This window comes from Mastomys coucha, unplaced genomic scaffold, assembly GCF_008632895.1.
Source record: "Mastomys coucha isolate ucsf_1 unplaced genomic scaffold, UCSF_Mcou_1 pScaffold13, whole genome shotgun sequence".
In the NCBI taxonomy this organism is placed as follows: Eukaryota; Metazoa; Chordata; class Mammalia; order Rodentia; family Muridae; genus Mastomys; species Mastomys coucha.
In genome coordinates this window covers 42,018,220-42,043,445 of record NW_022196895.1, presented here as the reverse complement: position 1 = coordinate 42,043,445, position 25,226 = coordinate 42,018,220, and the positions used below count along the sequence as shown (strand labels likewise).

Genomic DNA, 25,226 nt, shown 5'->3' with positions numbered 1-25,226 from the left:
TAGGGTTTTATCCTAAGACATAAAAGCTAAAATAGCTCTGAACATGGCTTCCAAATATCAAATATGACTGCAGAAACAAAGGTTTGTGATTTAGTTAAGCTGAGCACCATAAACTCTTTTAAGTATAAATGAGGTCTGAGTTAGAGGAGATGGTCAATGAAAATTAGACCATAACGAATCCTCTGTGTGGTTGTGCTCACATTTCTTTGTTTGCTTTTAAGCAAGCATGTAGCCAAGGCTGGCCTCTTTCTGCTTCAGCTTCCTGAATGCTGCGATTACAGGTATGCACTACCATGCCTGGCTTTTGGGCGTTCGCACTTTTAGATACCTTTTATTTCTTCTCTCCTCTGAGCTACCCGTCACACCACACTAGCTCTTCTTTTCAAGTTCTGTTTTTTTCTCTGTCTCACAGTTAGTAGTCTGAAATGGCAGCTGGAAAGATGAGTGGGACCTAGCCAGGTGCTCTCTGGATATCTCTCACCAGACTCTGTTTCCACAGCAACAGTTTATGACTGGGGAACATGCCCTGTCCCCAGATTGGGTCTAACTGGTAGACAGTTCAGTACACTGCCTTTCACCTTGGACTTCTGATACCCGGCAGTGTGGGTCGCAGTGTGTCAAACCACTGCAAAACCCTGTGGTTTCTATCATTTTTAGCTTCTTTATTTCCCTTAGGTCTAGGAGCTGTCTAGGGATGCTGAAAGATTGAGGAGTTCCTCTTAGTCATGAGTTAGTTTGTAGTCACACCACCTCACTTCTACTTTTTTTTGGGGCATAGCACAATGGCACTCTGTCTGCTTCAGACATGAAGCCTGGTGTTTCAGGGCACTCGCTGAAAAAAAAAAATGCACCACGGTCACTAGGACCCAACCTAGCCAAGAATTTAATCTCTTTCTGGTGGCCAGGAGCCAACATGGGAAGAAACCAGGTGAGCTGAGTGAACAGTGGTAATGGATTGTTAACCTTTTGGACTTCATGAACTAGATACAGGTGAATTAGTTCACAGCTAATTCTGGGGCAGAGCAAGTGCGAAGTGCGTAGGCTGCAGATCGGACTATGATAGAGCACTTGCCTAGCCTAAGTCAGCTGTGGGTTAAAATCTTCACTATTGAACACACACACAGAGAGAGAGAGAGAGAGAGAGAGAGAGAGAGAGAGAGAGAGAGAGAGAGAAAGAGAGAGAGAGAGAGAGAGAAAGAGAGAGAGGGAGGGAGGGAGGGAGGGAGGGAGGGAGAGAGAGAGAAAGGGAGGGAGGGAGAGAGGAACCAAGGATGCTGAAGGTGTATAGTCTTGAGGGAGATGGCAGGCATGGACCAAGCTTCCATGGGCTTCATTTTGGCTCACATGTTAAAAGAAACTAGTGGGACTGGTAGGGTAGGACACACCAGACTAGGGGAAGAGCAAAGGGCAGCTTTATAAAATGCAAAATGGGATACCGATGAAGAAACTCTTGCCTTTTTTGTCTGCATCTATGTCTGGGTGCTGTGTGTGTACCTGGCGCCTGCAGAGGTGAGAAGAGAGCATAAGATTACCTGGAACTCAAGTTAGGGGACGATTGGGAGCCACCATGCAGGTGCTGGGCATGGAATCCTGGTCCCTAGAAGAGCGACCCATGTTCTTAACGACCATGCCATCTCACCACTTTATTTACAGCCTTCAAAAAGTTCCCAGCATGTACAGAAATCCTGATGTTCCCAGCCTTCTGTATTTCCAGATTCATTCTGTGTCATTGCAAGTTCACCACCTCTCTAACTCCTGCCTCCCAACCCCCACACCAAATCACATACCTATGCACATCTACCCTTCTCTCTCTTACATTCCAATAACAAGGTGCTGCGCTGTAGCACATAGTTTATTCTGCTCCCTATGCACACAGAGCCACCAGAACAGCACTTTATCTCAAGCAGGTTTTCTTAATACCCATTAGACCAGTGGTTCTCAACCTTCCTAATGCTTCGACCCTTTAATACAGTTCTTCAATGTTGTGGTGACCCCCAACCATAAAATTGTTTTCATTGCTACTTCATAATTAATTTTGCTGCTACTATGAATCATAATGCAAATATCTGTGTTTTCTGATGGTCTTAGATGACCTCTATGAAAGGGTTGTTCGACCTCTAAAGGGGTTGTGATCCAGAGGATGAGAACCATTGTGTTAGACTTTCTCTGCAAGATAGGCAGGCAGAGGGGCATCCCAGGCAGGCAGTGGGATTAATTGTGCAGGTGAGAAAGAGCAGGCTCTAAGAAGAAATAGTTTGAGAAATAAAAAGGATTCAAAAGCCCAAATAATAAGAAACCTATGCGGTCAGATGTGGTAGTACACATTTGTCATCCCAGCATTTAAGAAGCTGAGGCAGACTAACAACAATATGAACTAAGTAGTACCTTCAGAGCTCCCAGGGTCTCAACCAACAACCAAGGACTGCACATGGAGGGGTCTGATTGTTCTGGCAGCATGTGTATAGTAGAGGATTGCAAATTTGATCAGCAATAGGAGGAGAGGACCTCAGCCCTGTGAAGGTCCTGTGCCCCAGTGTAGGGGAATGCCAGGGCCAGAAAGTGGGAGAGGGCGGGGTGGCAGGCATGGGGAAGTGGGAGGCAACAGGGGATTGTTTGTGTTTGTTTCTTTGTTTTTTGGAGGGGAAACTGGGAATGGAGAAATTTACATGTAAATAAAGAAAATATCTAAAAAAAAAGAAAAAAAAAAAAAAAAGAAGCTGAGGCAGAGTGGTTATGGGCTTAAGACCAACCTTGGCAAATGCCTCAAAGCAAACACACAAATGTGACTAACTGAACCCACCAGGAAATTTTAATCAGGACCCAGGAAGGGCCTTGGTACTTTTTAAGTAGAGACTTGGAGTTATGGGTGCCAAGAGTGGGATGATGATGGAAGTCTAGCAGCCAAAGAGGATGCTGACTCCGACGGAAGTGGGGAGTCGGTGGTTTACAGCAGCAGACTTCAGCCTTGCCGTGAACATCACTCCCTTCCTGCTTTTAACAGTTTCTAGATCAATAGGATTCTCAACAAAAACGCTTTAGAATTAAAACAAGCACATACTGAAAAAAAAAAAAAGCCAGCAATACAATATGAGTGGAAAGAAGTCTTATGCACCTGACTAATCCTATTATTTGATCCTGACCCATTTTGTGCTTCACTCCATTCATTTTATTTACCTACATAATACTCACTTGTATTCACTTTTATTATTCATTTTTATTATTTACCTATATGAGCACATACCTCCACACTCGCACACAACACACACACATACACGAACACCCCAGAGTGTCAACAATACAGTGCTGAGGATAAAAATTCTGCTCTATAAATGTTTGGCAGACTTAATTAAAAAAAAAACACCACTGTATTTTAAGACCTCTTTATATTGAAAAAATATTGTATGTATTTTTTTTGGTGACTTTATATATCTAAACAGTGCATTTTGCCATATGCCCCTCCAGCTTCCACCTCCCATCCCTCCCAGGCACCCCAGCATGTCCTCTTACCTCCACTGTGTCCTCAGTTTTGGTTAATAACCCACTTAGCCCCAGGTAGTTCTGCCTGTGGGAATGCTCCTTGCTCTTGTTCACTAAGTCTTGGGAAGGAAGGAAACCATAGCTACCTTGAGTGCCTAAGTGCAGTCGCCATGTCATGTCCCCATGACAGTGTTTCCTCCTGCTCCTTGGTCCCCTCTTCCATGATGTTCCAGAAGTCAGGTATTCATTCTCATCAAACAGATCTGTTACAAAGTATTTTGTAGCATAAATGTACATGATGGAGAGTACTTAGTCATTATAAATGCAAGTGAGATTTTTGTATTGTTTTGTATATATATGACAAGTATTGAAATAGGACCATTCTTAGCCATGAATAAAGTCTTATTTGTATTGCAATTTTACATATAGGTATTGATAAATTTCCTTTCAAGTGAGCTGTAGCAATTCCTAGTCATAAAAAAAAAAGTATTTGAAAGTGCCTAGAACCCCACAGTTTTGTCAGTTTGTATAATAGAAGTTTGCTGGCCAGGTGTGAAATACATCTGTGAAGTTTGCTTTGTAAAATGGAAGCCCCTTGAATTTTCTTTCTTTCTTTTTTTCTTTTTTCTTTTTTTTCCAAGACAGGGTTTCTCTGTGTTATCCTGGCTGTCCTGGAACTCACTCTGTAGACCAGGCTGGCCTCCAACTCAGAAATCCACCTGCCTCTGCCTCCCAAGAGCTGGGATTAAAGGCATGCGCCACCACTGCCAGGCTGAATTTTACTTTCACCCGTGTGTTGTCTATAAAAGTTTTATCCTTATTTTGTGCTAATGAAACCTGATTTCTTTTACTCTGCCGACTAGGTTTTGGCTCAAAGGCCTATGTAAGCATGCTAATGTATCTTTAATACAAAGGCCAACAGTAGAAACAAAAATAGACTTATACTTTTTGAAAGTCAAGACTTTCAAGAAGTATGTATATTTTAGGTACATGTTATGGGGCGCAGAGGTTTGCTGCTCTTCTCTTTTCCCTCTTGCTTAGGGCACATGCTTCAGATCCAAGGAAACTTACAGGGTCTAACTAACATGTGCTGCAGCCTATCTGGATAGGAACAGCTCAGTCATCCCCTGCAGACCCTCTGTCTCCCGCAGGGCGTGACTCCTCTCAGTAGATTGAGGGTACATCATTAGATGCTGTAGTCCCTTGCTATTTTCAATGCTACACTGCTATGGTCATTTTTAACTGCCTGGTTGACAAAGAAGTTACCGCTGGTGTCAGAGCTGTGAGAAGATGTGGAATTTGCCGCAGGAGACAGATTTCTTCCAAGCAGGAAATTAAAAGTAGGATGCGTTTCAAAACCTAAGGGGGATGTCGCTCTGCAGCTCTGTGCTCCCTTGGCGTTAGGACAAAGGGTCTTTCAATCTAATACCTACAGACGAAACTAGCCATCAAGAAAGCAGTGGCTTTAATTACCCAGTAATATTTGCTTCCGACTGTAGCAGGCTGCCTTGTTCTGTTCTGTCGGTGCGCAGGAAGCAGGCGAAACGCGCCCGCCTAGACCTTTGGCCAGTGCAAGCTTGGTGTGGCTACCGGGGGGCATTTCTGAACCCCTGCCCACGATCTTCAGATGCGGAACCGCCAGGTGGCTGTGGGCTGGGCTAGGGCGTGGGCTTTGCGGCAGCATCTTGACTTCAATCCTTGGCCAGCACCCAGAGATGGAATCCCTGCTCCTCCGGCTGTCCCAGTGACACTGGGCTCCTGTGTGGAGTGAAGCGCCAAGCCCTGGTTGAACAAAAACAAATAAAAACTCCAAAAAAACCGGAACGTACTTTAAAGTGCTCAGTGACCAGGGAATGCGACTTCACGGAAAAAAAAAAAAAAAGCCGAACCAAGCAGGAAGAGTAGGTTGAAGAGCCCAAGGGAGAAGACTGGGGGACCCACCCGGGAACTTCCCCTAGGCCAGCCTGGTTAGGAGTGGCGGTAGGAGTGGGAGGGATCTCGCCCTGGCCTTGGAGAACCGCTCCGGGTGCTCCCTGGGGCGCACTTGCCCTGATCCCCACTTGAGTTCCCTGGGAGCCTGAGCTGTGAGCAGCTAGGAGCCGGCGCCCCGCCCCTCCCGAGCCCCGCCTCGCCACTGACCACGCCCCAACAAGTACCGCCTCCTTTGTGCGGCCGCACCGTTGCCGGGGCGACGGCCCCTCCCCCTCCAGACCCCGCCCCGCGCCACCGCCCCAGTCTCCGCCCGGCTGCCAGTCCAGCTGCAGTCCGCGCGAGCCGCCGCCGCAGCCGGCCGCGGGGCGACTTTCGCGGCTCCCGGGACCCTCGCAGGGAGCAACCGCACTCTCCTGCGCCCGTGCTTTCGCCTGCGCCGGCTAGTCCCTCGCCCGCGTGGCCCGCTGGCCGGATCTGGCTGACCAGCTTGCCCTCCGATCTGACCCGAGGCTCCCGAGCCGCCGCGGGGACTCGCCCACACGACCCTGCCGGGGCCGGCTGCGCCTGTAAGAGACTCCGTGGTTGATGTCACCCGGCGGAGGACTGCGATGGAGGGGGATGCCTCAGACTCTCAGGTGCGCTCTTACTCTCTCCTGGCTGGTCCCACGGTCCTGCGCGGCGCCTTTTTCTGCTCTTGAGAGGGTCGAGAGGGGCTTGGGGTCCCGTAGGGAAGAGAGCGAAACGCTGATCCGGGACTGTGCACCTGACCACGCTGGGGACTCCCGGCAGGCTCTTGCGTGGGGTTCTGTCTGCACAAGTCGTTGCTTTGGGGTGTCTTGTGCGCTTGGGAGTAGGGCGAGCGCCCCAGCGTGCCGCCCTTTGTCTGGAGCCCCAAAGGGCGCTGGAGTCCCTCCTGGACCCTCCTGCCCGGGGCTGGGAGCCTGGTCTCCTGCTCGCTGGGCGGGGCCGGGGCCCCTGCGGTTGTGCGGTTCAAGCCTTTTCTTTGCAGAGGTTGAGTAGGCACGTCTACCGAAGTTTCCTGACCCACCCCTTTGCAGTTGCTTCAGTGAGTTATCACGTCGCATTGGTTTTAACTCAAAGGATGTAAAGCAAAAAAAAAAAAAAAAAAAAAAAAAAAAGATACTGATTTTTCTTGAAAGAATTACTTTATATCCAGCGTAATCAAATGATTTAGGCACGAGAAAAATGGAAATGATTTTTTGATATTCCTCCTATAGGAGGTAGAGCTTTACCGATGTATTGGTTATATGTAAAACGGGACAGATTCTATTTTGAGCAGTTAGGATATATCCTTTTTTTTTTTTTTTCCTTTAAATTAGTGTGATACTGGGTGAAGTGAGGTAAAATATCCATCCAGTATTTGGAGTGAGTTTAGGTGTGACCGTCTTATTTCCAGGGTCGTTGAAATCATAGCGCGCTGTGAGCCTTTTTAAATAGTTGTGATTCCTCAAGAGACACTGCATTAAAGATCTGTTGCCAGTGATGAAGCTCGTTGCCCCTGGTGCGATTATCAGGGTTTACTAAAGCCCTTTGTGTCACCGGTAGGGAAATAGATTAGCATACACTTATTTCATCAAAAATTTAAGTGAATTAAATTTTACTTCCTGAGCACTGGGAATGAATATCCAGGTGAGTTTCTGGGTTCGAGGCCAGCCTAGTTTAAGAGTACTTAGTTCCAGGACAGCCAGGGCTACACAGGAAAATGGTCTTTGAGCCCCCTCCCTACGCCTCCCCCCCAAAATAATCACATCAAAAAATTTTGTTTATATTTCCTATAGATGAAATGATTGTATAAGATTGAGATTTTTAAAAAATGTTGGCTTGTCATTAAAATTTCAGAGATGACAGTAGTAATCTATAGAATTTGGAACGTTACTGCTGTTCCCCCCACCTCCCCAGGACTTCTCCCAAAATCTGTATAGGTGATGGATGGATGGGAAAACAGTGTGGAGTCATCGAACCTTTTTAGTTGTGACCCTAAGTGTTTCTCATTTAAGGTGGTGAAATAATGAACACCCGTAGGTTTCAAGGAAGAAGCTGGGTGGTGGCTTTTAGTCCTCTCCCCACCTTTACTATTTATGATGTGCTTTTGTGACACCTGCTTTGATATGCAATACAGAGCCTTAAGCATTTTAGTGGCGTTTTCATAAAACACATGAAAATGGTCAAATTTAATGTAGAAAATTGCTGACAATCAGCTTGTGAATAGAATTCAATTAGGATTTCCTGGACACACTGGCTTAGTCTGGGTGTTATTTATTTATTTATTTATTGCCAGGTATTTGGCATGAAGCTAATGCATTAAGAATGGTTAGTGTCATAGTGAAATTATCTTTTTGTTGAAAATTATCACTTTTAGAATTTCACTAAAGTCCTAAGTCAGGGATTTGTCCCTGATGGTTTGAACAGCCGGTGATTTTTGATAGGGCGTGGTCCTCTAGTATATTTATTATAACTTTTCTCATACATTTTACTTTCTTCTGCCTCATATTATTATTTCTTAATTCCATGCCATGTACAGTAAAGGAATTTCATAGCCATAGGGTTTTTTTTTTTTTTTTTTTTTTTTTTCAAGACAGGATTTCTCTTTGGAGCCCTAGCTATCCTGGAACTTGCTCTGTAGACCAGACTGGCCTTGAACTCACAGAGATCTGCTTGCCTCTGTGGCATGGCCACCACAACCCCCTGGCTGAGAGGTTCCCACTTTAAGGTCTATTTCTTAATTTTATTTTGGAAAGGTAAGCACATTTACTTACACAAAATGAGCGGGCATGCTGACGTGTCTCCCTATGAGTTCTGACCCTGGTTTTGGCTTTCATCCTAAGGTGACTATTAAGAATATCGAAAGGGAGCTTATTTGCCCAGCGTGCAAGGAGCTGTTTACCCACCCGCTGATCCTTCCCTGCCAGCACAGCGTCTGTCATAAGTGTGTGAAAGAACTCTTACTGTCTCTTGATGACTCATTCAATGATGTGGCATCAGACAGCTCTACTCAGAGCAGCCCTCGACTCCGGCTCACCTCCCCTAGCATGGATAAAATTGACAAGATTAACAGACCAGGTATGTGAGGGACGCTGGGTGGGGCAGGGAGAGCTTCTTGGTAGAAGTTCAGTTATAACTGGAAGGGGGATGGTTTTTGTTATTTTTTCCAAGTGAACAAGTTATAATTGTAGCCCCCGCTTTAGAATGTCAAAATGAACTTGTATTTTTTGATAGGAACTTAAGATGGATTTTGAATACTAACTTTGTGCTAAACTGTTTATAGCTGTCTTTATTTTAAGTGATTGATGATGGTGGAATAATGAAGTATTTAGACAAGTATCAATAAAGCTAGTGCAAATAAATACTGCAGAATTATGGAACTACATACATGTTACTTCTAGAAAACTTCTGTTGTTGAGATTTTACTTATTTTTATTTTATGTGTGTGTTTCAATGTATGTCTGTGTACCATGGTGCCTCCAATGCCCTCTCAGGCCAGAAGATGGTGTCAGATTCCCCTGGGACTGGAGTTACAGTTGGTTTTGAGCCGGCCATAATGTAGGTGCTGGGAATCAAATGCAGGTCCTCTAGAATAGCAACCAGTATTCTTAACTGCTGAGCCATCTTTCCAACCCTTAGAGAACTTTAAAGCCAATCAAATGTGAACTCATTCTCCCTGAGAATCTTAGTCTCCTCACTGGCATGACATTCTTTTTTTAGAGTAAGTGTTTTGGCAGGGTATAGTGGCACATGCCTGTGGTACCAGCACATGGGAGAAGGATGTATGGTGTCTTACCCTGGGATACATGAGAACCTGCCTACTCCCCAAAGTAAGGGTTTTCACCATCCTGAGTTCTAGAATTCTGCAGTAATGTATGGAACTGGTTTTAATGACACATAGCTAATATTTTGTACTACTATCCAGGCCAACATTTACCCTGTTTTCTGTCAAGATGGTTTTGTCTCTGAACAGTTGTGGAGGTGAAGTAGAGTAAAATTAACTTAAAATTACAGAAGCGGCTGGAATTCTTTTAAAGTTACTGGTGACTGCAGCCTCATGTTAAGCATGGTCTTTATTCTATGAAGTGTATGTGTGAAGTTCCAGGCTGCAGAGCTTCCACTCTGAGCAGCTTGCACTCGGAAGTTTCATCTTTAAACCTTTGGTCTACTCTACTTGGTTTCTTCCACTGGTAGGACAGGGGCCACTTTTTAATCTTAATGAAATTTCCCTCTAAAAGCATCTCTTTCTAAGCTGTATCTAAAGAGTATCTTCTTTTTTCTGTGCCTGCCTTATGCAGTGGAGTCCCCTTGTTCTATATTTATATCCATGTATCCACTCCATCAGAGTAAACAAGAATACTTTCATGCATTATGTATACATGTTTTTATATACATTTGATATTATATCAAGATATTTATATGTATAGTGCTTTATTTACTTGATTTTATATGTATAGCGCTTTGCCTACATGTTACACTTGTGTACCTGGTGAGTGTTGTATCCCCTAGGACTAGATTACAGATGCTTGTGAGCTGCCATGTGGGTGCTGGGTGTCAAATCTGTGTCCTCTGGGACATCATCTATCCAGTCCCATGCAATTTTCTTTGAATGCCAGTCATTAATTATTTAGGAGGTACTTTGTGCATATAGCATATATGTATATGCCATTGAAGTCAATTGGGCAAATTGTGTTTGAGAGAGACTGAGGACAAAGAAGGTTGTGTTCATTGTGAGATCTTGGCTTTTATGTTTTGTTCTTTGCCGTGAAGCTGTCACCCTGAGGGACAGAAAGACAATAATGAGTTGAAGTCTTCCTTATCAGATAAAACGATGTTCTCTCGGTGGATCTTCACTAGATAGTTGGGAATCCCCTTGGTGGATGGAAGAAAATTTACTTCTTGTGTATTCCTGTTCAATACAGACAATTAGCAGAATCTTTCCCCTTAGGTTGTATTCATATATGTTTTTCATTCTACATATGATTAGGTTGTGCTCACATAAGTCTTTCATGTAGTTCTGTGTTTTAATCTCTAGATTTGACTGATTCTCAGTGTGGTTCATAAGAAATTAGAACTATCCATGTTTTTAGGAGCTTGCTATAGTACTCTAATGTACAATTGTCGGGCAGATATTGAGTGACAAGCTTTTGGTATGAGAGTCACGCAGAGCGTGTCTCCGTGACTACAGTGTAACAGGGTTAAACATTTTCTTTTCAGAACAAGAGTTCCATTTCACCATACACCCACTGTCCAGATGAGATGTGAAGTGACTGAAATACGCTCCTCCTCATTCTGTAAGATCACTGTGCAGGTGGATCACGTCCTGGGCAGGGAGTTGGAAGCACTTGAAAAGTTTTTGGTGAAGGGTGGTTGCAAGGTGCTAAGAGTGTTTAACCTGGAGAAGGATGGCTGCTGAATGGTTCTAGCACTATGTCAGGTGACCCACAACCACCTGTGACTTTGACTCCAGGGGATCTGGCATCTTCTTCTGGCCTCCATGGCAGGCACCCTCCCAACACACACATAAATAAAAATAAATCTTAGAGAGGCAGGGGGCCTGGAAGGTGACTCTGTTTGAAATGTGGCAGTCATTTCTGAAGGTTTGGTTTGTGAATCCGTGATCATGAATGTCAGGACCATCACGAATGTCAGCAGTTTTAAAGGACCAGGTGTCATTGTGTTGCAGATATAATGATGCCTTCCATTTACGGGTAGGCATAATAAGACACACTTGAAAAGGAAGCCAGAAACCCTGTTCATAGCAATGGGTGTAGAAGGAATGTTTTTTTAAAAATTAATTTTTTACCATTGGTTTTTACTAAAGGATTAGACCCCAAGCTGTCCAGTGTAATATACACTAGCTGTGACGTGCTTGAAATAGGACTTTTCTGATTAAATATAGTATTTTCTGCTGTATATAGAATAAGCTTACTAGATTTCTGAGGCTTCTGATAAGAAAGAGATTTAATGCTTTTTATCTTTTTACATTCTGAGGTTGTATAATGGCTGTAGTGGGTTAAGTAATACCAGAACCAAGCTTAATTCTTAACTTTTATTACTAGAGAGATTAAAAGTATGTTGTGCTGTGGCTTACATGTTTCATTAGGATATTGCTATACATATTTAATAGACTTTTTAACAAAAGGCTACTTTGAGAGCATTAGGTTTCTGTATATATGTCAATTACCCATCCAGGTGTGTGAACAGAAAAGCTGTATCATTTTACATTTCTGATCATATGTGTGTAATCTTTTCCTCCACTTTATATTTTCCTGTTATCGGAGATAGCAAGTTTTAATAATCATTTTGTTAGTTTTTTTTTTAGCTCAGAAACAAACAAACAAACAAAAGATACTTGAATTCACATAGTAGCCAGATACGAGGTTATTTAAAAATACAAATTTGTAGGACAAAGCATATGTCTCTTAAGTGTAGCCTGATAGTGGTGCAGCTGAATTCTGTAAGGTGGCCTGACTGTTTTATATGGCTGTCTTTGTAAACATCCTTCCAGTCAGGAAACACACACACTTACTGTTGGTCCAATAATCATGTTCTGTGAGGGACAGTCACTGCTTTCTCTTTTGTTAACAAGTTGTGAGTATTCTCTTTGGGATGGAGTTTTAAATCCAGCTTTCTGTTCATTGTCCACAGCACTACAGCGGAGATCTTTGGGGTGGAGAGGTAGAAAAAAACCAGCGCTTTATTGCTTTTGTGGCTGCAGGCAGCGTGGTGTTAGATTTAAATTCTCTCGTGTATCTAGAGTTTCTCTAACACCAGTGGTCAAGTCTTTAAAATTATATAGAAAGTAAACAAATTGGAATGACATGACTTAGAGGTCAAGTCTTCAAGATTATATAGAAAGTAAGCAAATTGGAATGACATGACTTAGAGGTCAAACAGAACAAAATTTCTGATGTTTTTAAGGGGTGTATGTCAAAATGATTCCCACTTTCGTTTTGTCCACATACACAACACAATTTTGTCTTTTAGTATCTGGTACCTGAAAAAAATCTTATATTTCCATAGACTATAAATGAAACATAACAAGCTACACTGGGAAGGTTAAACAAATATTAAAATTTTGTTTGAAGTTGCCAATTTCATAGTCTCTCTATTTTATGCATATTGTGTCTTTTGTTGTTGCTGTCAATGTTTGAAAGTATTTGCCATCAGAGTTTTAATATGGAGGTCTTACCTATTTGTGGGTCATGTAACACAGCTTCTCCCACCACCACTCCAGTTGACCTCTTAAAGTAAAATTGACTATTTTTTTTTTTTGCTAAATTCTGGTGATACTCTTTGGTTGGAGAAATGTTACCCTTTTCTGTTTCTCTCACCTTCTGAGAAGTCCACGTGGTGGCGCCCACCAATCGGGCAAGCTGTGAGAACAGTAGTCTGTTGTTACCACCAGAGCATGGGAGAGGATGCAATGGCAGCAGGCTGAAATGTGCTGCATACATTTGATGCTCTTGCATTAGTTCTTAAAGACTTTATTTTTCTCCCAATAGTTGTGCGATAAATCAAAAACTGAAAACTAAAATCTCTTTTGGTGGCTTTAAACCATTTTGAAAATTCTTCAATTATTTTTAAATCGTGTCTTGACGTTTGCTTATCGTGCCTTTGAAGCAAAGCTGCGTTAGTTGAGAGTATCTATCTAACTAAAGGATGCTGCCTCCCCCAGTTGTGTGGCTGGTGGTTGGTCTTCAGGACTTCCTAGCCTTCCCTGTCATCATCTGGATAGTTCCTCACTCCCCATAGTGTGTCACATTGTAAAGAAAGACTGTGTGAATAGAACTTTCTCTAATAATGGAAACATTCAACACCTCGCTACATGCTGTGGTATCAACTAGCTTCAAGTACTATTGAGAATTTGAACTATGGCTATTGCTACAAATAAAAGTGAAAATTTAATTATGTTAAATTTAAGTTTCATCAGCCATTTGGCTTCATTTGGCCTTTAGATGGCACAGCTATTGAAAGTTGACTTTATTACATTTACTTTTTAGAGTAGTGGCTTTTTGCTCTTTTTTTTTTTGTTTTGTTTTGTTTTGTTTTTTGTTTGTTTGTTTTTCATGAGGTTTACCTTCCAGGATATCCTTGGAGCTGAATATTATGTATCTTTGTTTCTTTGAATATAATATTTTATGAAACCAACAGTAAAAGGATATGACAGATGAAATGAAAGCTTATTAGCATTCTTAAGGACACTTGAGGATCTGTAGAGAGACAGCCAGGGTACCTATTTGAATAGGTTACCTGGAAATTATTCGGGTCTTAAGTTCAACATTTTACCTCATTGAAGAGGTCCAGTGTAACATTTTATAAAACCTTTTATTTTTGCCATAAAAAGGCAACAGAAATATACAGAAGAGGGATGCAACATTTTTTTTTTAAACATTTCTAAACATGAAAACAACCAAAATGTGGGTGTCACCCGCTTTCATGTTAAAGCATGATCTAATTTCCATGATTTTGTTTCCTGTCACTCCTTAATTGATCACAACCTTCATAAACTCAGTAATAGACCATTGCTTTTCACATGCACTGTTGAGATTGGTTATTCCATCATTTAAATTTCTAGCGTCTAGCTAATGTGGAGAAGGACCTAACTAAATATGAATTTCCATCTGTTTAAACTTGACCACTGCATTATTTGACTTCCAGAATTGTTTGGCTTCTTTTTTTTCACAACAATATTTCCATTGGCATGTGTGTGTGTGTGTTTCTTTCTTTCTTTTTTTCTTTTAATTAGCCTGGCGCTTATTTCATTACATGCCTGCTGTGGTGTGAAACATCTTGGACTGTATTGCATGTTTTTTAAAATTACTACAGGAATATATTTAGAGTAGGATTTTCAAGTTCGTGCGGGAAGTTTCTTTTTATATGATTCATGTTTTAAAATGTTAAGGCTAACATGTCATTAAATGGAGATATTAAAGATAACTGTGCATGCCTGTTACATTAGTGCTTTGGGAGTCCAGTGACACTTTGCATGCTATAAAGTCATTAATATAAACAACACTGTGGGCTGGCTGCTAAGTGTTATCAATTGTGATGTCATACCAGGCATCTTTTAAGACATTCAGATGACAGTCATGTCAAGAGCAATATTAATGTAGCTATTTAAAGATCTTTGCCAATTAGAGCATACTAAATTTACCCATTAATTTTTGATGTTGAACATGGTGGTATGAAAGAAGGCCGGAGTTGTTAAGAAGTTGCTTGGTTTGTGCGTTATGGAAGCTCTTTAGTGGGCAACCAAGATCTCATACTCTAACAGTTTTAAGTAAGTATGAGTCCACCTATGTTAAACGGATAGCTTTGCATTGCTGTGAGCCAGCAGGTAAGATGTGCCTTGACTTTCTTGACTTATTAAGATCATAATGATAATACTGAATAAAGAAATCTAATGTTTAAAGTCATTTGTTGTATTTTCTATGATGAGAAATTACATGTAATGCTTCCTGGTACCAAGTTAAGTAATCTTAATGATTCTTTGTTTTAGGTCCCAAGAAGATACTGAATGGTTGGTCCCTCTTAAAGTTACTAAGTTGTAGGCCTATGAAGGAATTAGTCATTCTTGTATGGATTGCATTCAATCCCTTCTGGTCTTTCCCACTGAATTTTCCCAGATAAATACACTGCTGCAGTGGGAAACATTCTACTGAGACAGTTCTTAAAATGCGTGACCACCCATACCTTTGTGTATATGATGAAAGTACAGACTAACCAGAAAAACACTGTCTGCGTAGGTGACATTTCACAGTTCCAAATAGTGTCTGGGATTGTATTGAAGATGCTGATTCATGGGCTCAGATTAAGGTCCTTCTCTTTCATCTACCCCATTTCTTCCCAGTCAGCTAAGATGGTATTCACTCTATGTGATGTGTAAAATTAACTAAAAATCTTTTAATTATTTATTTTATATATGTGAGTACAATGTAACTGTCTTCAGGTACACCAGAAGAAGGCATCGGATCCCATCGCAGATGGTTGTGAGCCACCATGTGGTTGCTGGGAATTGAACTTAGGACCTTTGGAAGAGCAGTTAGTGCTCTTAACTAACAATGAGCCATCTCTCCAGCCCCTTACCTAGAAATATTAATTATATAAACTCCTATTTTTTTGACATGGAATCTTTTTTATTTTGTGATAAAAATGTTTTCATATAAATTTCATCTTAAACTACTTTTAGAATGAAACTTTAAAAAGTAAAAAACTTTATTCTTTAGTCATATTTAGTCAGGAACATGCAGTCATTTTCTGGTTACTGAGTTTCTCATACAGACAGATATTATAATGTCACTTTTCAGGGAAATGTACACAAGGAAGTTGCCATAGTGCCAAAATAGTTAAAACAGTTAAGGGTGGGGGCCTCAGGACATAGACACGTGCCCTTCCAAACAGTCCTCACTCATTCAATGTGCTGGTTAAAGTCCGAGTCCTGAAATCACATGTGAACAGAATACTACGCCTTTGGTTCTTTTCTGTGCAAGATTTCAAGTGGCCAAGTTTAACAAAATGGTATAACCCAACTGGTGCTGACAGCTTTCACTAAAATCTTTAACTCAGTCTCTCTTTCCTTCAATACCCCCACCAATGCATAAGTCAGAAAATGATGCTTAAAAGAAAAAAAAGAACAAATTAAAAAAAATATCCTCAAAGGCAAGTGGGAGTCAAAGGGAGAATTCATAGGAATAAAAATAAGTCCAAAACAGGGATCTGTGTATGAAATAAAGGATGTGCCCCATACCGGCATTAGCCTCTGATTCAGATCCCAAGAAACTTCCCTTCCCTAGAAACTACACAGGGCAAGAATTCTAACATCTAAGGGACTGAGCAGATGCTTGACTGGCAGTGTTATCGTCTCCATCTCTGTAGCCTGTATTGTGTGTTCTGTCTTCATGTCTGTGTTTGGCTTAATATGAGTCTATATGCAATTTATTATAGATTATTTTCCCTTTTTTATGATAACTTTTAATAATTTCAACTTGTCTTTTATATGCCAAGTAAAAGTATTTGTGTTGAAAAGCATTTTCAGAATGTAGATGGAGCCACTTGGAATGTTTGTTATTGTAGAGACATGTCTTTCTAAAACCTGACTTTTCTTCATATTAATTGTTTACGATGTAACTGAATGAAGACTTACTAATTACACAGGCTGGAAGCGTAATTCACTCACCCCGAGACCAACCATGTTCCCTTGTCCTGGCTGTGAGCATGATGTGGATCTTGGAGAGCGAGGAGTCAGTGGTCTGTTTCGAAATTTCACTTTGGAAACGATTGTGGAGAGATACCGGCAGGCCGCTAGGGCAGCCACAGCCATTATGTGTGACCTTTGTAAACCACCACCCCAGGAATCTACAAAGAGCTGCATGGATTGTAGTGCAAGCTACTGCAATGAATGCTTCAAAATTTATCATCCCTGGGGCACCGTAAAAGCCCAGCATGAGTATGTGGGCCCCACCACTAATTTCAGACCCAAGGTAAGTCAGGGTACCAAATGTGACGGGAGAAATAGTCAGAAGTCTAGAGACAGGAAGGTTTGATTGGGTAACATTTTAATAATTACAGCCCAGCACTTTAAAGCATGGGAAATAATAGTTTTATAATCTGTTAGGTGGAATTTGCATTTCTCAAGTATTCTTGGTAATTGGTTACTAATGCTCATAAGACCTTCATGTCCTGTGATCTCTGATGAGTAAAATAATTTTTTGTATATCTTTAAGATATTCTGACTTGTGTAATTGAAACAATGAATGCTTTAAAAGTTGTTCTTCTTTACAACAGTACCTGGTATGAATATGAAAATATAATGGTATTCTTAAGACAACCTTTAATTTGTAGTAATTTCTCATGTAAATCATAAAACCTCTTCTGGAGCCAGAGAGATGGCTCCGTAGTTGAGATTACCCACGGTCTTTAACAGAAGACCCAGGTTTGGCTTCCAGAACCCACAGGGGCTCCTCATAGCCAGCTTTAATTGCAGCTCCGAGAGATCCAGTCCTCTTTTCTGTCCTCTTTGAGTACTGCACTAATGTTTCCATACCCCACACAGACACATGCAAATAATTTAAAGTAAAATTTAAAGACTTAACAAATATTTCAAAAGTATTCGCTGAACATTTCTTATGTAATGTAACCTGAAAGATTAAAGCAAAGATACTTCTTTGTACCCACATTCGGAAGGACATCTTGTCAAAACCGTTAGCCTGATATCAGATTTATCAAATAGCCTTGAATTCCCTATTATGATATGTCTCACTGTAACTCCTTGAGGTCATTGAGTTTTAAAAAATGTATGACTTCAAAAGTTTTAGTGTTTCATTAAAAAGATCACTGTTCTATCATGGACACATGATAATGAGCTATGTTAGGGCTAGGTTTTTATAAGTTAAGTATGCCATAGAATTTGGGATGCAAATTAGTCATAAGTTTTTATTTGCAACTATAAAAGCCTGATGAGAAACCCAAAGGTGTGTGACTAGGCTATGTTAACAAAAATAGTCCCTTCAAGCCATTTATGTTTGTCAGTAAAAGCTGTCTCTTACGATAGAGAATACTCACCTATAACTGAACTCACCGAACCTCTTCATATGGAAATTCTAAGGCTTTCTACTTTAAAAAACATATACACTGGGTGTGGTGGTGCATGCTTTTAACCCCAGCACTCAGGAGGCAGAGGCAGGTAGAATTTTGTGAGTTCAAGGCCAGCCTGATAAACAAAATGAGTTCTAGGATGGCCAGAGGAGAGAAACCCTGTCTCAACAAACAATACAAAAACCTCAAAACTAACAATCAAACAAGCAAATCATGTGCTTTTGAGAATTTGGAACTTGGGCATTTTGAAACATTGTTTATTCCAGTTTTGCCTCTCCCCTGAAGCTGTGTTGGTGGTAGGACTTTGCATATTAGTCTTTTATTATTTTTTTAATTTGTCAGATCAGTTATAGTTGCCTAACATCTAGTCTCTTGAAATAATAACAAACAACGACTTGATTTCATCAACACACTATATAAATACTTGTTTCTGAATGGAGTCAGTATTTTATGTACAACTTCAAATGCATCTATGATGATATTTCATAAAGTACAAATATGCCATTTCCTTGAGTCGGGGGGCTGCTGCTGGGCAGGGCCTGCGTGGCTTGTAGAGCTAGCCTGCTGGGACTCTTACATCACAAAACCTTCCAGGGCCCTCTTAGCAACAGGCTTGAATGGGGAGTGAGGCCATCGGTTCTCTTAAGGTCTTCTGATACCTTATAGGGATGCTCATTAATCCATGTGCCTAATCCGTGTGCCCGATCCGATCCATGTGGTGAGAGGGCCTTTCTAGCTTGCTTAAGCCTGCACTCTACTTGAGTCCTTTTGGAATGAATGTTTTCACCAAATTTAGGAGAAGTAACTCTTGTGTATTAACTGTTTGAACCCTCAAATTTAAAATTGGTAATTCTAGAGTTTTCACGTGACTTTTTTTGTGTGTATTTTTATTCACTTAATGGCTCTACTTTATATAGCAGGTCTTTGTATTGGGGACTTACTAGATTACTTGAAGCCTAGACCTTTAACTGTCCATCTGTTTTTGTTCAATAGATTCTAATGTGCCCAGAACATGAGTCAGAGAGAATAAACATGTACTGTGAACTGTGCAGAAGGCCGGTTTGCCACCTCTGTAAGTTGGGTGGGAATCATTCCAATCACCGGGTAACCACCATGAGCAGTGCCTACAAAACCTTGAAGGTATGACTTGTTTTAGAAGTGGGTTTACATTTTTGTTTCATTTTCTTTTACCTTTATAGGTGTTTTACCTGCAAGTACGTCTGAGCACCATGTGTGTGCAGTGCTTGCAGAAGGGTCAGGAGAGGGCACTGGATTTCTGAGCCTGGAGTTTCAGAGGGCTTGTCACCCTCACTATGAGTGCTGGAAATGAAACCCAGGTTCTCTGGAAGAGCAGCCAGCGTTCTTAAGTCCTAGCTGTCTGTCCAGCCTGGGATGTAGGTTTTGATGCCTGGTGAGTTCATGACTCGGTTTATATGGATAAAATCATGGTTTAGGGGCTGGAGAGATGGCTCAGAGGTTAAGAGTACTGAGTGCTCTTCCAGAGGTCCTGAGTTCAATTTCCAGCAACCATATGGTGGCTTACAACCATCTGTAAAGGGATCTGAAGTCCTCTTCTGGTGTGTCTAAGGACTGCTACAGTGTACACATATTCCTAAAATAAATAAATCTTTTTTTTTTTTTAAATCATGGTTTGTAATGTGGTCTGTTTCAGTGAATGGAGTTAACAATATAAAGTAAAACTTAATATATAATTATTAAAAACTAAAAAATAATTATTTAATGTATATTTATATATTATATAATTAAATATATAAATATTTGAATAATTAAAATTATTCTTATATATCAAATAGCACATATAATTTACATATTACTCATGTTAATATAAAATATAATATATAAACATATTATAAATAAATTACATATAATTATATAATCACAAAAATATGTAATATATCTATAAAAAATTAGATATAAATTATTTTAAAGATACCTATCATAATATTTTTAGTTTTTCTGAGTGTGTTAAGGCTAGCTTTGAGGTGCTGGGACCTTGTTAGGATCCTCCAGTGAGCTGGGTTCATTACTGATCCTCTGGGTACGCGGTAGAAAGCTGAAAATGTTCAAGTTTGATGGTTGGTAGCAGAGTGGGCAGTTGTATGGTGCTTTTTTTTTATTTCATTCTTTTTGCTGTAAAGAGTTTTAAAGGAGCTAATTCATCCTTAAGCTTCCCTCTTAGCAAATTGTGGCCTTTGTTTAGCAGTATGTGTGCAGACTGTCCTGTATGCGGCTATAAACGTACACAGTGTCAGATGTCTGTATCACGGACAGGTTTGGCCGCTGTAGCTTCTGTTTCTCTGCTCTTTGCTTCTTGGTGTCTTAGTTAGGGTTTCTGTTGCAGTGGTAAAACATTACAGCTAAAAGCAACTTGGGGAGGAAGGGTGTTATCGGCTCTTCTTCTTCCAGACAATAGTCTGTCACTGAAGGAATCAGTCCAGGAACGCAAGCCAGAGAGGAACCCGGAGGCAGGAACTGGAGCAGAAGCCCTGGAGGAACACTGCTTACTGGCTTGCTCTCCAGGGCTTGCTCAGCCAGTTTTCTTTCCGCAGTCTGACCTGCCCAAGGGCGGCTCCGCCCACAGTGTGCTGGGCCCTCCCATTAGTCAAGAAAGCTGCCCACCACCAAGACAGGGGGCATTTTCTCAACTGAGGTTCCCCCTCTTCCTAGATGACTGTACTCTACCTTGTGCCAAGTTGACATAAAACCAGTCAGCTGGAAGTTTTAATTAGCTCTCAGGTATTATTAATTACACTGTGTTTTCAGTTTTGCTTGGCAGGGCAGGGAAACATTTATTTAGTTTTAGCTTAATCAGACTGACTTTGGAGGTAAAAGCCTTTGATGATTCTTCATTCCCAGTGATTTAGAATCTCTTCTTTCTTGAGGTCATGGGTCTGAATGGTGGGGAGCATGCGCACACTTTAATCCTTCCGGGAACTTTCCTTGACCTTAGGCATGGTTGACTGGTATTCCTTCTTGTGTGCCTTTCTGCCGGTTTCCCCTTTTCTTGTCTCTGTGGTTTTAGGCTTTAGAAATTCTGGCTTTCTTAGCTTGAACTTCAGGGAGACGCTGGGATCTGTTTGCGTTCTTTGCCTTAAGCCCTAGAAACTGTAGACAAGCAGCTAGGATAGCCAGCTTTTCTGATTTCCCATCCGTAGGAAAATGTCTGAGATCTCGTGCATAACGAGAGATTCCAGATGTTGAGCTCCGTTGTTTCAAGTGGGAAGCCAGATACGTTTTGTCCCTTTCTCATGCATCTGCAGTTGGTCGTCTTCACCTGGCACAACCTAAAACATATCACACTTGTAAAAGGTTAGATTTCATGTACTCTGCCCCAGTTTTTATTAAATGTACTAAGTCCTTGATACAAGTAAAGCTACAGTGTTGGTAAAACAATCCATATTTCTCTTACCCCACAAGCCTTTTATTTATTTAATTGTTTGAGACAGGGTCTTGCTATGTAAACCAGCTGGCCTCAGATTTGCCACGATACTCCTGCCCCTTCTCCCCAAGTTGTGATTTATAGGTCTGTGCTACCACGCCTGGGCAGAAAGGCTTCTGTGACCTCACATGATGTCAGCCAGCAAGCAGTGGGTTCTATAGCCACAGCCATAGCTGGGGATCCTCTCATTCAGTTTAGTCCTGACACTGTACCTGGATGTGCTGTGGGATCCCACCGGTGGAGGGCTCAGTCTGCAGGGCTGTCTGTACCTCTGGCCCACTGTATATGTGGTTGGTTTGTTTAAATGCCTTTTATTAGCACGTGGTTGTAAAAAATGTCAGTTACTAACACTCCTTGGGTCTAATTATTTTATTTGAGAGGCTCACGGAACTCAGGGCAACACAAACAGCAATTTCTCATACAGGATATTACAACAGGTGCTGATGAAGAGATGCACAGGGAGAGGAATGTGGGAAGGGAAGAGCTGCCACACCTTCTGGTTGTGCGAACCTCCATTGGCGCTGCTATATGGAAGTTCCGAACTCTCTTTTTACAGAAGCCTCATTGATAGGCACACTGGTTTTAGCGATTGACAACTTTTCCGCTTGCCTCTGCCTCCCAAGTGCTGGACTTAAAGGCGTGCGCCTGATGATCGCCTCCGCCTCTGGGCTTTTCTTCCCTGGAGGTTGTGAGGTAGGACTGAATCTTACCTGTCTAGTCATGCCTCTGTGTTCTTAGTGACCATCTCTTACCCTGAAGCCAGCTTGCCTCTTGAATCATTAACTTACCAAAAAAAAAAAAGAAGAGCTTTCATTTTAGATAGCTTTAGGAGAGAAATGTCAGGGAACTTGATGAAGAACATATACATAGTAACACAGCTATCTTTTATTGCATGTTAATTTCTTTCATTACAGACTTTCAGAATGATATTCAATAACACACTTTCTATTTTACATACTCTTTAGTAAGAAGCGAATTGTCTGGATTTGCTAAGAGTAACAAGTTTCCTTTCTTTGGTTTTAGATCTAAGCTGAGGCGGATTGGCTAATGCAAAGACACAGTATCACTTTCTTTTATTTTTGGCCAGTTGGATGTTGATTTGAGAAATGAGCCTCTGTGGAAGGGTAACCCTGCATTTGTCTAGTGTCTGCTGTTTGTTGAATCCGCTGAGCTAAACACCAGGTTTCTTATCTGTGCTGTAGTGTGTGTCAGGCTGTGAAGGTGTGTTTTCAACTCTGGAAACTGCTTGCACTTTTAGAGAAACTGGCTTAACCAGTTAATAGAGAATGATCCACTGCTAGCCATTTTGGTAGCAGAGGCTGGGCATTTTCCCTCCTGTGACTCGCTTGTTCATATTGACAGAAACAAGACACATGGGCTTAAAGTAGAACCCCTCTCCCAAGGCTGCCTGCCCTTAGTCTTCCTGAATGGGGACTCAGAAAGAGTCTGCACGAGGATTCCTGTTGACTGTTTCCTCTCACCATTTGGCCCCCTAGGCTTTTTGATTCTGACGTGTCCTGAAATGACACACATTTCGCTATCTCTCCTGGTCTGGCCCTGCCTCAGTCACCGAGCCTCTCCACTGCTGGAAAGTCAGGGCTTTTCTCAGCCTCTCACATCACTGCACAGGTTTCCTATTAGGCCTTGTCGTGGCTCATCTTAACTTGAAATTGTTCACTCTGTAACCACATCTGAGGAATTTCTGAGTTTTCCATCTGTTATGTTCATGAACTTCTAAGGACAAGTATTACTCTGTTTCTGTTTGCTCTTCTCAAAAACCACCTTGATTTTCAACAAGTTAATAATTTCACATTAAGTTTCTACTTTAAGAGAAGCAAAAAATGCAAGCATTCATGTAAGTAGTCCCCACTGCGTAGGGAGATACTTGGTGTAGTATTTGTATTTTAGGGTGAGCGAGATGTTTATGGTGACTATTGTCAGAGTTGTTGATGTAGGTTAGCCCTTGTTGCCGTTGTAAGTGCTGCACGTAGGGCTTCCCCAATGTTTGGCTATAAAATGTCCTCATGGGTTCTTGGGTTTGAGCATTGCTTCCCATTTTGGAAGAGTATGGAGCCTTTCGGAGATGAGGCTGGGCTGGAGCAAAGGTGCGGCCTTACAGTTATAGCTCATGTGGTTCTAGCTGAACTCATTATGAACAAGATCAATGCCATACTCCTGCTACCACAGCCCCGGCTACTGTGCCCCTACCTGCTGTGATGGACGTGTGTCCTCTCAAACAGAACCAAAATCAATCTTCCTTCCCTTGTTATATCTTTTATTGTTATGAATCACATCAAGGAAAAAAAATAGCAAGACAGTATCTTGAATATGCCACATTGTGGGTTCTTTTTTCAAGTAGTACACTTGCACAGAAAGTATCACACACTTGTTTTCCAAAGGTTTTATTCTGGAAATCTCTCGAGACGAAGTAGGGCTGATATTACCTTTGAACTCATGCATTCTGAGTGCAGGGGCCATGGTAGATATGTATTTCTCTCCTAGACTGCTCGCATGAACACATTGGCGCTGTCGTTGAATGACTTTTCCTTTGTCTTGTTTACTAGTGTTTCATTGGTGCCTTTTATTGGGGATGTGATATATAAAGGGGAAAAATAGTTCTCAAACTTGGCTTGGGATTGGCCTCTCATAGGACCTTTGGGACAGCTATAGAGACCAGCCTAGTCCTACTTCCCAGGGTCTTACTTAGCTTTGTGGTGTGGCTTTCTTGGGAAGATGTATTTTCTCACCTCAGACAGGCACTGAACTGCTGACAGACTAGAACAATCTAACAGAGTCCAATTTGGCAAATTAATGAGCTTAGTGTCATTACTTGTGGACGCACAGGTGGCTCACAGGCAGCTGCGTCATTGAAAAGCCCATGTCAGCTGTATCCCTGATCCCTTTCTATTGGGGTTGCAGGCAGCTTGGCTAGTGGGAGAGTTATGGACTGGGTAACCTTGGGAAGAGTAGTCTGATTAGTCTTGTAATTTTCAGAAACTCTCTGAGATTTGTGAGATTGGTCTACTTCATGAGTCTTAAGGAGTCCCTCTTTGTGATGGGCAAAACAGTGTTTAAATTTGGAGGAAATTGTCACATGGCAAGCCCTTAGGACATTCAGATTCACAACAAAGGCTTATATTTTTTTTTAGCAGTTTAGAAGGGCATTTATACATATGACAGTGGACACACAGAGAGACAAAGAACCTCTGCAAAGTAGAGGGGAACTTGAAAATCTTCCTCAGTCTCTTCCCATGGACTAGGGCTTCTAAAGCCTCTACTTCAGGGCTGGTCAAGCTGAAGCTGATATCACCTTTACACTCGTGCCTGCCGAGTGCAGGAGCCATGCTGCTTGTGTATCACTCTCTCAGACTACTCGAGTGAAAGAGGTTTTGGGCGCCCGTCGTTGTGGTGTGTCACGTCCTTAACCTGGTCTTGGACTCCTTGCATGTCCACCAGCAGGGGTCCTACTGGTGTCAGACAAAGCTGCCAGGGTTTTTGTCTCAAGTCAGAAAATTGGAGAAGAGGCTGGCCATCTTGAATATTTGATACCCTTATTATCTAGCCATGGTCCTTCTCCTTATATGTCTGCCTACCAGGAAGTCTTAACTCCTAGTCTCTCCTTCCCTTCTCTCAGATGTCACCCTGACTGATTTTTTGGGGGTTTGGGGGCAATGACCATGTCTAGCTGCTTTGAGCATACAAAGGGTGGACAATGGGGGGTGGGGCAGATGCAGCTCTGTCACTATAGCCAAAA

The 25,226-nt window shown here is 41.7% G+C and overlaps 1 protein-coding gene and 1 long non-coding RNA gene across 4 annotated transcripts in view; one reads left to right on the top strand and one right to left on the bottom strand.

The window, feature by feature from the left end:
* The window catches only part of Trim36 (tripartite motif containing 36), a 47,858-nt gene that overhangs the window by 6,094 nt on the left and 16,538 nt on the right, over nucleotides 1-25,226 (top strand). The window contains exons 1-4 of one of the 3 annotated variants that reach the window (XM_031365623.1): nucleotides 5,684-6,044; nucleotides 8,256-8,490; nucleotides 16,573-16,898; nucleotides 19,006-19,152. In XM_031365623.1, the coding sequence (XP_031221483.1) occupies nucleotides 6,018-6,044; nucleotides 8,256-8,490; nucleotides 16,573-16,898; nucleotides 19,006-19,152 (735 nt within the window). In that variant the 5' untranslated portion in view covers nucleotides 5,684-6,017. Of the gene's footprint in view, nucleotides 1-5,683; nucleotides 6,045-8,255; nucleotides 8,491-10,644; nucleotides 10,707-16,572; nucleotides 16,899-19,005; nucleotides 19,153-25,226 lie in introns of those variants that run through there. The other 2 variants (XM_031365622.1, XM_031365624.1) reach the window with 2 other exon arrangements.
* On the bottom strand, nucleotides 20,124-21,554 carry LOC116087126. The gene is made up of 2 exons (XR_004117258.1): nucleotides 21,443-21,554; nucleotides 20,124-21,317 (listed from the first exon to the last, which is right to left on the bottom strand). It is a non-coding gene; the product is annotated as an uncharacterized LOC116087126 (long non-coding RNA).